Here is a 12,446-nt window from a genome sequence, read left to right on the forward strand (position 1 = left end):
AATGAGAACCCAGACAGCGGTCTCCAATTTAGTTTACAAGGATATGAAACTCTCAGTACCAGGATATCACATCTCTCCGAGGTTGTCTGATTTTTTGGTCAGAGCTGCATCTCAGAACTTGACTCCCAGACTCTTCTCCTTTTCCTTTTCTCTCCAGACCCTTTCCTTTTCCTTTTCTCTCCAGACCCTTTCCTTTTCCTTTTCTCTCCAGACCCTTTTCCCCCTGTGCTCTGGGACCTCTTTCTAGCCTTAGGGGTTTCACTAAGAGTTAAGCTCCCAGGGCCACCTCACCTGTGATGTTATCTCCAACACCTCAACTACACAACAAGACACATCAAGAAACCTTTTAAAATTTTATTGTGTAATTAGCAACCTTGGGGGGAAGGACAGGAGGACTTAAAGGCAGAGACCAGAAGCCAGCTGGGTGTTCCTTGTCAGGCTGGAGCAGAGTCTAAACCAGACCCCGGGCAGCCCCGGCTGCAGCCTCCGCTCTACCTGGCCGTCCCAGGTTGGTCTGGCTGCAAACTGGCTTCCCTTCATCCGAGGAGCTAGGTTGAGCGAATTCATGGCTTCCTCAGGTTGCAGCATCCCTGCACCAGAAAGCCACAGCAGGCAAGTGTGAGGGGAGAGGGTAAGAGCCTGAACAGTTCTCTGCCTCTTTCCAAGGTTCCTCTCTGGGACTTCCCAGCTAGGCGTCCTGGGCCTGGGATTCTCGGGAACCTCAGAACCTGGGGCCAACTGGGCTCATTCCAACATGGCGGGTGGGGAGGCCCCGCCCCAGGAGGCCAGCCCCGGCCACCTCTCACAGCCTTACTCCAGGGTCCCTAGGGCCAAGGGCCGGCACTGCCAAGGAGTCTGGGGCACAGCCTGGACACAGAGGCCTCCCCGGGTGGGTGCTGTTGGTGTTTGCCCGGAGGGGATAGTTAGGGAGGGGTGAGGAGGGCTGGAGGGGCGCGAGCCAGGCCGCCTGCACAGGCAGGTCCAGGGCACCTGGTCATGAGGCCTCTCAACCTGTTTGTGCCGCTGGCGGTGCCGCTAGGCCACGGGCTGGAGAATCCACTTGGTCTGAAACTTGAACAAGTAAGAGCCGGAAACCATGACTTCGGCGAGGTCCGAAGCTTCCAGACCCTTCATCTGGAGCATGACTTTGCTCGCCTCCTCGACGAATGGGATTCGAGATCCGTCGGGGCCTGTTTAGGGAAGAAGATGAGCGCTCGGGCCCAGGAGGGCCGGGGCACCCGGGTCAGGACTGGGCTCACTCACCGAACACGGCTTCCAGCAGCCCCGTCTGGACCTGGAACACCCTGGGCTCCGTCAAGACTTCGGGAGTCCCCACCCAAGGTGGGATGTCGTTCCGCTCGGGCAGCTTCCCCATCTTCTGGATGTCTAAACCAGCCCTGCTGGGAGCTCGGACCTAGACTGGGCAGGCCGACGCCTCCGGGGGAAAGTTAAGCACCTGGGCCAGCCACGCCACGCGCCCCTGGCCAACCCCCATCCAGGCCCCGCCTCCGCCCCATCCAGGCCACGCCCCCGGTCCGCCCCCGGCCCGGCAGCGCAACCCCGCACTCGCCACGCCCCGCACGCCCCCGGGCCGCCTTGGTCTCAGGTTGACTGTCTAGGCTCCCGAGCGCGGGTGGGCCCAGCCGTCTCCGAGTTGACTCGGGCTCCCACCTGCTTTGACTCGTTTCCTCTGCACCAAAATCCCTTCACCTTGGGAGTGAGTGGGGAGACGGCGCTAGAAACCCTTGTTATTCTAGAAACAGTGGCTGGGCCTGAACCTCGGAAAGCAGTACAGGTTTGGGGGTGCGACGGCCACCCAGCTGCCAAATCGAGTCCCTGCCTTCCACGTTCCAAAGGAGGGTGTGTCTTCCCTTGGCCTGAGGGAGCCGGACCCCGGGACTTCACTGCAGGGCGACTCCTGCAACTTCAAGGGACTGAGGGGTCACTCCTGCCACTTAACAAAGAGGAAAACGAGATTCCGATATTCATTTTCTTCCAGGGTCCTGATGGGGGCTCTGAAGTGCCCCACAGTTCACGTTCCTTGAAGCCCCTGAGTCTGGAACTTTTGAATCTACCTGGATTTCGAAGCTCACGTGGCCTAAACTATGTGGTCCGGCCTTCAGGCCCTAAACAAACTTGTTTTATTCATTTAAAAAACAGATTGCTCTAAACACTGCACTAGATCTATCCGATGGGGGTGTGTTTCAATGTTTAGGGGTTGACAGACAGATGAAGCTGGCTTTTCCCAAGGTCATGTTCTGATAACATCTAATGTCCCCTCAGCAGCCTTCATGGCCACTTATTAGGGCAGACCTCTTCACCTGCAATCAAAGCCTGTGGGTTGCTTGTTCCGTTGCAGCCACCAGTGTAATCAATTCAGATAATAATCAATGGCTAACTATCAAATGAAAGGTTATTAACTGGACATTGAAGAGTTCTGGAAAGCCTAGCCCATAGATTATGAATTACAAAGGAGAAAATATTCCTTCACAATAGCGACTTGGAGGGCAGATGCCACTTTAACCAAAGACCGCAATTAGCATCACCAACAATGGGACCAATGGACTACTGGTTTGTCAAAGCCATGAAAACAAAAAAGCAGAAGATCATCTTATTAATCAAGAGACACACAAGTGCTACGCATGATTCAAACCCTGAATCAAAGACAGAGAAAGACCATTTCAGGACAGTGGAGGAAGTTTTAACATGGGCTATATTGTAAAATAGTATTTGATTGTATGTTCTATAATATACAATTTCTAGAGTGTGGTGCCTTTATTACATAAGAAAAGGTCCTTGTTCTAACACGCAACATGTTGAAATATGTAAAGTGTTGATATCTACAATTCACTTACAAATAGTTCAGCACCGCCCAAAAATGAGCCCCAAAATTATATATATATATAGAGAGAGAGAGAGAGAGAGAGAGAGAGAGAGAATCAATGTGACAAATATCAACAGTTGGTTCTCAGTGAAGGATATACAGAATTCTTTCTACTCTTTCGTAGTTCTCAATTTCAATGAAAGGGAAATAAAGTACTAATGTGTCAGGTAGCTAATAAAAAGTAACTCTTCTGAGGGAAAAATAAAGTATAAACCATCTCCTAGTGAGGACTTCCTTTATCATGGTTTCTAAATACTCCCATCCCCCATATACACACCATTTCTTTGGCTGGAAGTTCAACATGTATTTATTTATTTATTTTTGGCTGTCTTGGGTCTTCATTGCTGTGCACGGGCTTTCTCTAGTTATGGCGAGCCGGAGCTACTCTTCCTTGCTGTGCACTTGCTTCTCGTTGCGGTGGCTTCTCTTGTTGCGGAGCACGGGCTCTAGGCGCGTGGGCTTCAGTAGTTGTGGCTCACAGGCTCTAGAGCACAGGCTCAGTAGTTGTGACACACGGGCATAGCTGCTTGGCAGCATGCGGAATCTTCCCAGACCACGGATCGAACTCATGTCCCCTGCGCTGGCAGGCAGATTCTTAACCACTGCACCACCAAGGAAGTCCCTCGATATGGTATTTAAAGAAGCAGATAGATGAGCACAGGAATTGCGTCCAACTTAAGAGTATTAGAGAGGAGCCTGCGTAATTATACACACTTATTTCAAACTTGTAACACTGTACAAACTTATACAATAAACAACCAGGACTTAAATTACAGGCTCAAAAAGTATGACTATCAAACAAATTTGTATACTAATGACTAACATCCTTTCTAAGGAGTTTGTGTACGCTTAGAATCAGCACAGGTGTGGCACATGAGCAGTTTATAAGCACCCATTTCCCCACCCCATCAAGGATTCTCAGTTGTTTGCCTTGCCCCTGGAAGAAGTGACTCTGGATTGATTTTTCATTAACAGATGTTGAACCTAGAACTGCAGATTCAAGTTGCTGGTAGGAGAGTAGTGTGATTTACTAAGGGGAGTTAGAGTCCCCCTCCCTGAACCCTCCTCAGAAAGGTGCCACCAGCTCCTTCCTGCTTGGGGGATAGGGGTTCCTATCTTAATTGTTTTATCCCCAGGAAGCAGTTGTTTCTGTGTCTCCAGGCCCACCTTCAGCTTCCGAGCCTGGCTCTGTGAGTACACATGAGGCGAAACCACTTAAAATTCACTCTCAATCCCAAATGTTACCTGCCAGCAGCTTTTCATTTGAAGCAGGTGGGAACCTCAGGTTCAGCCAGAGGGAGGGGATGCCCCCTCTCTCCCACTCTGAGTACATAGACTGCTGGGCAGGGAACACGGAAAGTGGGCAGTTGGCAGGGAGCTCACGATGTCCCCCACCACGGAACTCAAGGTCAGGCAGGTAAGTGCCAGGTGCACTGAACCAGAGGTGCCAGAGGCAGCCAGGGCTCTTCCTCTGGGCCTTCTGGAAAACTCAGGGCACCTCCTGGTCAGCCACACCTGGAGTTCCAGCCATCCACCCCTTGGCGTGTCAGTGTGAGCCCGAGGGGACCCCCGAGCGCATGGCTGGGCAGGGTCCCCAGAGGGTCACGCCTTGCAGCCCGAGGACACGCAGCGGCCTTTCATCTGGACCATCACTCAGAAACTGACCCAGGGCCCCTGGGGCAGGGCGAAACTGAGAGAAGGCTGCAGAATCCCAGGAACGCTGCCCCAGTAAAGGCAGTCCCGGCGACACCCATTCCTCCCTCCTCTTTCTGAGGAAAAGGCCACCAAGAAGGCCAGCGACCCTCCGCCCTGCCACGGGCGCGGGAGTTTCCAGGAAGTGCTCCCCCAGGCCCAGAGCAGTCACCGCAGCCCAGATCCCCATGAGCAGTCCGTCTTCCCCCTCCTTCGGCCCTGTGCGAAGATTCTAGCCCATCACTTGGGTCCGATCCAAGGTTTGCGCGGGGGGAGCGGGCACGACCCCCACGAGCTTCGCGCTTGGGTCTGGAAACACACCCACCGCCGGCACCCGAGCGGCCCCGGCTTCTCCAGTCTCCGGACGCGACCCGCCCAGCGCCTGCACCTCGTCTCCCGAGAGCCCAGCACCGGGAACGCCCAGGCCTCCAGCGCCCGGTTCCCGCGACGCCGCCCGTGGATACACGTCCGGGGACGTGCTTCCCGGCTCCGGCTCTGGCTCCGGAGCTCCCGAAGACTGCGGCAGTGCCCGAGTCGAGAGTCCGGGGGAGATGGAGCGGCGGGGCCGGGGGTGGAGGAGCCTCGGAAGCGACTGTGAGGGCGCCTGCGGCTGGAACCTGCGGACCCTTGGCCCGCGCCCTTCCTTCCACGGGCGCCGAGGATCGCCACCTCGCGTCGCCCAGCGCGTGGGGCACTGCCGAGTCCAGAAGTCCCTGGTTCCCCCTCGGGAGGAGCCTGAGGAGAGGACAGCGGGAGCGGAGCCGCGCCCCGCAAAGCGCCGTCGGAGGGAGGGTGGCGAGTGGGGGTCACGCCGGGCGGAGTGGAGCCCGCACGTCCGGCCCTAAGCGCAACGCAGACTCCAGCAAGGACGGCGACCAGGGACCCAGGTGCGAGGCCCACCGCCTGGAAAGTCCCCGGCCCGACTCTCTCCGAAGACGGGTCCAAGCAGCGACACCCCGACGTGCGTCCCCGGCGGCCCCGCGAGCCTGCGGCCTCCGGCCACCACCCGCGCCTGCCAGGCCTCCGCGGCAGTGGGAGCCCGGGAGGCCGACGCACTCTTTCATTTCCACTTGCTCCGCCTCGGCTTCGGCCACGAGCAGGCCGCGGTGGGCGGAAAGGATGAGCTCTTTCCACGGGGCTCTGGGGACCCCCAAGGGCCGATGAGCGAGCCTGGCGCACAGTCTCAGCGCGACTCCGCCCCTCCTGGAGGCCTAGCCAGGCAGCTGATCTCAGGCTGGCTTAGGGCCAAGAGCAATGAGCAGGGACACTCACTGAGCCACCCTTTTGCCACAGCGGCCTCTCGCGGCCGCTTCCAGCCCTGCATGACTGTGGGGACTTCCCATTTCCTAGGTCTCAGTGTAACCCGCGAGGGAGGGGGCACCGTGCGTCTGAATCCTGAAGCCTGAGGGAGGGGACGACCTGAGAACAAGTATAGTGAGAACTCTCCAGCAGAATATGTCGAACTCTGTATCTTATTTACAAACGATTTTAAGTTGCTTCTATTACGGCTCTATCTATGATACTCAGTCCAAATTTACTATCTGATTTTGTTGGCTTCCATTTATCTACTGCCCTGAACAAATCAGAATAAACCATTAGGCTCATTAAACCTATTTGCGAGTGCTTCCTTTATAGATAAAAGGACACAGAAAGAATTAGAGATAAAAGGAGAGGAGAATTTTTAATACTCTGTCTATTTACTGACCTACTGCTTTTCAAAAAATGTCCCTTGAACACCTGAAAAAAAAATCACTTGATTAAAATAAAAATGGTTCCCAATTGCAGCATCCAGATTTCAGTTGTTACTTTATTGCAAAACACTGTATTTCAAAGTTAAATGTTTTTTAATGAGTACACCAGCCAAATAGGATCTGTTGTTCCCTGGATGTTTAGGTAACAACACACCCTGTGGTACTAAGAGATGCACTGCTCAAGCTTGAATGTACAGAAGAGGCACTTGGGAGTCTTGTTGAAATGCAGGTTCAGTAGGTCTGGGGCAGGCCTAAGATTCCTCATTTTTCAGTTTCTTGGGTAATGCTCGTGCTGCTAGTTAATGGATCACATTTTGAGTAGCAAGGTTATTGATACCTCCACGATCTACCTAAAATCACGTCTAGAACGTAAAAACCAGAAGATAGAAAAGTGTGAGGTAATTAGCAGGTCATCTAGTGCACGCTCTCTCAAGCTCTGTATAACAGCATGTGCTGGCCGCCATCCATTTTCAACAGGAGGGAACCCCTTAAACAGCCTGCCTTACCCTCCAGCCCCCCACCAGGTCCCTCCTCCAGGTCCCCAAGTAGAAAGGGGATTATCCATTGCCATTGGCCAATTGCCACGCCGGCACGTGAGCCCAGATATTCTGATTTTTATGTGAAATTTCCCAATTTTATAATGTTGGCACCTGATTCAAAAGGTAGAACCTGAAACTAACACAACGTTGTAAATCAAATATATTCCAATATAAAATAAATTTTTTTTTAAGGTAGAAGGAAAAAATGGTGTGGGTAAAACAAAATACCTGTAAGAATCACTAGGCCTGGGATTCCCTGGTGGCGCAGTGATTAAGAATCCGCCTGCCAAGGCAAGGGGTTCGAGCCCTGGTCCAGGAAGTTCCCACATGCTGCGGAGCAACTAAGCCTGTGTGCCACAAGTACTGAGCCTGCGCTCTAGAGCCCTCGACACACAACTACTGAGCCCGCGTGTCACACCTATTGAAGCCCAGGTACCTAGAGCCTGTGCTCTGCAAAAGGAGAAGCCACCGCAATGAGAAGCCCACGCACCGCAACGAAGAGTAGCCCCCGCTCGCCGCAACTAGAGAAAGCCCACATGCAGCAAGGAAGACCCAATGCAGCCCCAAAAATAATAGTAATAAAAATAAAGAAATAAATTTATAAAATATTCTTTAAAAACAAACAAAAAAAAGAATCACTAGGCCTGTGGAAACTGGTTAGCAGCCTCCAAAGTGTGCTGTTCCTTCCAGGTACACCTGTATCCTCAGCCTCTGAGAAACAGTGTGCTTCCAAACCTGTGTGACGCCTCAGGTCTAATCCCTCACTGCTTCCTCTCTATCCCAGATTCTCCCCAGCCTTCAGGGGCACAGAACCCGCTTTGCTTCCATCTTGTTCTCCATCAACTCTCTCCAAGTTGATATACAGGCTTAACGCAATTCCTATTAGAGTGCCAGCAAGGTTCTGTCATAGATATAGGCTAGATTATTTTAACATTTACATGAAAAAATAAAGGAACTTGAATAGCTAAAACAATTTTGAAAAAAAAAAGATCAGTGTGCCTAAATTTAATTATTACTATATAGCTATAGTAATCAAGACTGTGCAGTGTTGGCAGATTAAATGTAAAATGTATAGCTATAAAACCTTTACAGGAAAACATAGGAGTAAATCTTTGGGAACTAGGGTTAAGCTAAGAGTCCCTAGACTTGTCACCAAACGGTTGATCCATAAGAGAAAAAATTGATCAATTGGACCTCACCTAAAGGTTTTGTGGAAAAGCCTGTTAATAATATGAAAAGGCATGGGCATTTTCTGGTGGTTCAGTTGTTAGGACTCCATACTTTCACTGCCGAGAGCACAGGTTCGATACCTGGTCAGGGAACTAACATCCCACGTGCAGCAAAAAAAGAAAAAATAATAAAGGCAAACTACAATTGGGAGAGAATATTTCCGAATCCTATATTCAACAAAGGACTAATATCAAGAATATATAAAGAACTCTCCAAACTCAAGAGTGAAAAAAATCAATGCAATTAGAAAATAAGCAAAAGACACTTCAGTGAAGAGGATACACAGATGGCTAATAAACACATGAAAAAATATTCATCATTTGCTATTAGGGAAACATAAATTAAAACAGTATACAACTATCAGAGTGACTAAAATAAAAATCAGGGCCAACCCCAGAGCTGGTGAGGATTCAGAGAACTAGATCACTCATTCATACATTGCTGGTGGAAGGGAAAATGGTACAACAACTTTAGAGATAATCTGATAGTTTCTCCAATGATTAAACATATCATTACCACATGACCCTGCAATTTCTCCCCTAGCTATACACCCAAGAGAAATGAAAACGTATTTGCACACAAAACCCTGCACATGAATGTTCACAGCAGCTTTGCCTGTAATAGCCGAAAGCTGGAAACAACACATTCGCTTCAACAAGTGAACAGATAAACAAACTGTGGTACATTTATACCATGGACTATTATTCAGCGAGAAAAAGAAACCACTGACAGAAGCAACAACCTGGGGACTTCCCTGGTGGTCCAGTGGTTAAGACTCTGTGCTTCCACTGCAGGGGGTGAGGGTTTGATCCCTGGTCAGGGGACTAAGAACCCACATGCCCCCTGGCACAGCCAAAAAAAACCCAGAAAAATAAATCCCCGTGTTCATAGTCTAGTGGTAGTAGCGCTGGTGATGAGGAAACAGACACGTAAGCCAGACTGAGTAAAATACATACCTGGTTGGATAAGGGTGTAATTTGGAAGAAATGAAAACAAGTCAGGAGGGTGAAGTTGTGAGTTCAAATCCGGGGCACATGGAAGGTATCCCTGAGAACCAGGTACAAGTCATGAAGATACTAGTGGTGGTGTGGGGACTGGAAGGGGCCCGAAGTACACACTCATGAGGGAAGAGGGACAGTTCAAGGGCCCTGAAGCTAGAGCATGGGGCGGGGTAGGGGTACTGTCTAAGGAACTGGCGCTGGGACTAGAAAAAGTGGGGACACATCAAAGAGGGCGGGGATTCCGCTGTAAAACTTTCAGCCTGTACTCAGAGAAAAACAGGCAGCCTTTCAGTGTTTAAGTGACTCAGTTTAATTTCCCTTCGATGGAATTCCTCTGGTCCTTGTGTTGGAGAAGAGACCTAAGGGGGATGAGGGCAGACAGGAGGATGCTGCAGTGCCCAGAGGAGAGCTGGGAGCGGCTTGGACCACGTGGTAGCAGGGAGCTGGTGAGAAGTGACTAGACTTTGGATACACCCTGAAGTTCCACCTATGGGGATTTGTTGAAGGGTTGGGTTAGAAAAATATAGAGAGAAAGAGAAATCTTAGAAGGACTCCAAGGTTTGGTGCTGGAAACTCTGAAAGATGGCATTGCTGTGAACTGATGCGGAGAAGACCACAGGAGTAGCAGGTGTGCTCACAGCGCGGTGAGGGCAACTTGATGATTAATTACAGGGAAGCCTGAGGGGCTGGGAAAGTGAGTCCGGCGTCGTTGGCATAGCCATGTGATTTAAAGCCAGGAGACTGCAGAGACCACCGAGGGGATAAGTGGTAGCGATTGCGAGAGAAGATGGGGAGCCTGTCCCTCGGGTCTTTGTAGGGGGTGCGGGGAGGTGACGGGGAGGGGAGGGCCTGGCCCCCGCGCTTCCTTTTTCCTGCTCACACCAAGTAAGGCGACTTGCCCCAGCCCTCGTGGGACCGGATCCTGAACAGGACACCTCTCCGTCCCGCCCCAAGTCCCAGCCCAGTCCGGACCTTGAGAACCTGAGACCTGAGGGTAGGATCGCGATTGCCACCCGGGAAGTCAGAGGTCCGCCGCCAGCGCCGCCGCCCGCAGCGCGAGCCAGGTGACCCACAGGGTCCGAGCAGACACGGAGACGGAGAGGGAGACCCTGTGGGCCCCGAGGCCCCTCCTCCCCTGCGTCCTTCCGCGCTCTTAGCCGGTCACAGGGTGCGCTGGACGGCGCGCGACTCCGGCGCCCAGGAACTGGGCGCCAGGAACTGTCGGGGTTGGGGCGGTGTCTGCCCAGATCTAATCACTTTCTCTCCAAACTCCGGACCTTAGAAAGGAATCCTGAAACGCACACTCTTCCCGGAACAGAGCTGCTCAGGAGATCGCGTTTTAAATCGGATGAGGCTAGAAGCCTCATTTCCCTTCATAAGACGCCACTTCGGTTCCCGGCACTAGGACGATTCCGGGGAAGAGTCGAGGGTCTTCGGCGTCTTCACGGAGAAACACCCCGCCCAAGAGACACGTGGCCCCCGTTTTTCCTACAAACCACCTGCAGTCCAGAGCGAGCTCAGGTCCCAGGCGCGCCAGAGCACCGGCCCGGAGTCGCCCCCACCCAACCCTGGGGCGGCTCTGCGCGCGGTCGGGGGCCCGCGGGTTCCCGTCCCCTCGTTTCTCCAGGGTCTTGTCGCTGTCCCCGGGGACCTCCCAGTGGAGCCACTGGTAATGAAGCCCAGCCACGCGGCCCCTAGAAGCGAAGGAGATGTCAGCCTCAACTCAGCAATTCCTGGAACAAGCAGCAGCTAACCTCACGTTCTCCCCCTTCATTGAGCCCCTTTATGTTGCTGCATTCTGCCTTTTTAAAACCCTCCCCCGCTCCGTAAGGAACATAACAATATGTATTCACTAAGACAATTTGCCAAGTGCAGATTTCCCCCAAGGGAGGAACTTAGTCTCCTTGGAAGACTTCTAATAACCGGAGACACTCTTGCCAGAGGGAGTAGGACTGTGCAGTCCTTGGTAAGCGCTGGATGTGGAAGCCTGGCTCGAGCCTCCAGTTTTGTGCCCCCCGCGCGATCCTGGATAAAACCCAATCCTCCTCCACTCGGGGCTGAGTGCCTTCCTCTTCTCCAGCCGGGTACCACTCGGCGCCCCACAGATGCCGCCTTCCCACTGTCCACCTCTATGGTAGCATGATTTCTGCTTTTTTTTTAAAAATAAATTTATTTATTTTAGGTTGGTTTGGGTCTTTGTTGCTGCGCGCAGGCTTCTCATTGCAGTGGCTTTCCTTGTTGTGGAGCACAGGCCCTAGGCGTGCAGGCTTCAGTAGTTGTGGCTCACGGGCTCAGTAGTTGTGGCACACGAGCTCAGTTGCTCCACGGCATGTGGGATCTTCCCGCACCAGGGCTCGAACCTGAGTGCCCTGCATTGGCAGGCAGATTCTTAACCACTGCGCCACCAGGGAAGCTCGATTTCCGCTTCTTAAAGTGGCTACTTCTCCAACATTCCTCAATATCCTCTTGCAAAAGCGGATTTTTGTTACGATATGGAAGGGCAGAATTTCAGTGTTGGTTAAGTCAAACTCTGGAAGGTTAAAACCTTGAACACTTGAGTTATTTCAATACATCATTTTGAGAAAATCTTCTAACCGAATGTTAAAGGTCATTGCTGCTGTAGGACTGGGTTGAAGCAAGCATCATCCTATGTGATGTCCTAGGAAGTCTCACCATTTCACGTGCTCTGCTTCCCACCTCCACCCCACTCCCTGCATTTTCCATCAATGATTTTTTTAATTTTTATTTTATACTGTTGTAGAGTTGATTAACAATGTTGTGTTAGTTTCAGGTGTAAAGCAAAATGACTCAGCTATACACATACATGTATCTATTCTTTTGCAAATTCTTTTCCCATTTAGGTTATTACAGAGTATTGAGCAGAGTCCCTGTGCCATACAGTAGGTCCTTGTTGTCAATGATGTCTTTTGAAGAAGGAACACAATGTATATGTACTGGTTTTCTCTAAAAATAAGTTTCAATGGTATAATGCTGTAAAAATGGTTCAATCTGGGCTTCCCTGGTGGCGCAGTGGTTGAGAGTCCGCCTGCCGATGCAGGGGACACGGGTTCGTGCCCCGGTCCGGGAGGATCCCACATGCCGCAGAGTGGCTGGGCCCGTGAGCCATGGCCGCTGAGCCTGCGCGTCCGGAGCCTGTGCTCCGCAATGGGAGAGGACACAACAGTGAGAGGCCCGCGTACCGCAAAAAAAAAAAAAAAAAAAAAAGATTCAATCTCAGTGGGGCACCATTTGGCAACATCTTATCCATTGAAATGTTAAAACTCTTTAACCCAGCAGGTCTGCATTTAGAATTTTATCCTATAGATATACTCCCACGTGTACAAGGATA

The 12,446-nt window shown here is 51.7% G+C and overlaps 1 protein-coding gene across 2 annotated transcripts; it reads right to left on the minus strand.

The window, feature by feature from the left end:
* Nucleotides 1-364: 364 nt before the first annotated feature.
* DPPA5 (developmental pluripotency associated 5) lies at nt 365-1,381 on the minus strand. Of its 2 annotated transcripts, none has more exons than XM_079939565.1 (3): nt 1,264-1,381; nt 1,012-1,190; nt 365-590 (listed from the first exon to the last, which is right to left on the minus strand). In XM_079939565.1, the coding sequence occupies exons 1-2, from the start codon at nt 1,373-1,375 to the stop codon at nt 1,036-1,038; spliced, it is 267 nt and encodes an 88-aa protein (XP_079795691.1). In that variant the 5' UTR covers nt 1,376-1,381; the 3' UTR covers nt 365-590; nt 1,012-1,035. The 2 variants fall into 2 exon arrangements, with proteins under 2 accessions (XP_079795691.1, XP_079795692.1); XM_079939566.1 differs by having other exon boundaries at nt 573-590; nt 991-1,190.
* Between the last annotated feature and the right edge of the window lie 11,065 nt (nt 1,382-12,446).

The sequence above is a fragment of the Stenella coeruleoalba genome (assembly GCF_951394435.1).
Source record: "Stenella coeruleoalba genome assembly, chromosome: 12".
Taxonomy (NCBI): domain Eukaryota; kingdom Metazoa; phylum Chordata; class Mammalia; order Artiodactyla; family Delphinidae; genus Stenella; species Stenella coeruleoalba.

Excerpts from the sequence above, each read along its gene's own strand:
- DPPA5 (XM_079939565.1), bottom strand. The coding sequence starts at position 1,375 with ATGGGGAAGCTGCCCGAGCGGAACGACATCCCACCTTGGGTGGGGACT. Across the intron at positions 1,191-1,263 it reads GCTGCTGGAAGCCGTGTTCG|GCCCCGACGGATCTCGAATC; the intron begins GTGAGTGAGCCC and ends TTCCCTAAACAG.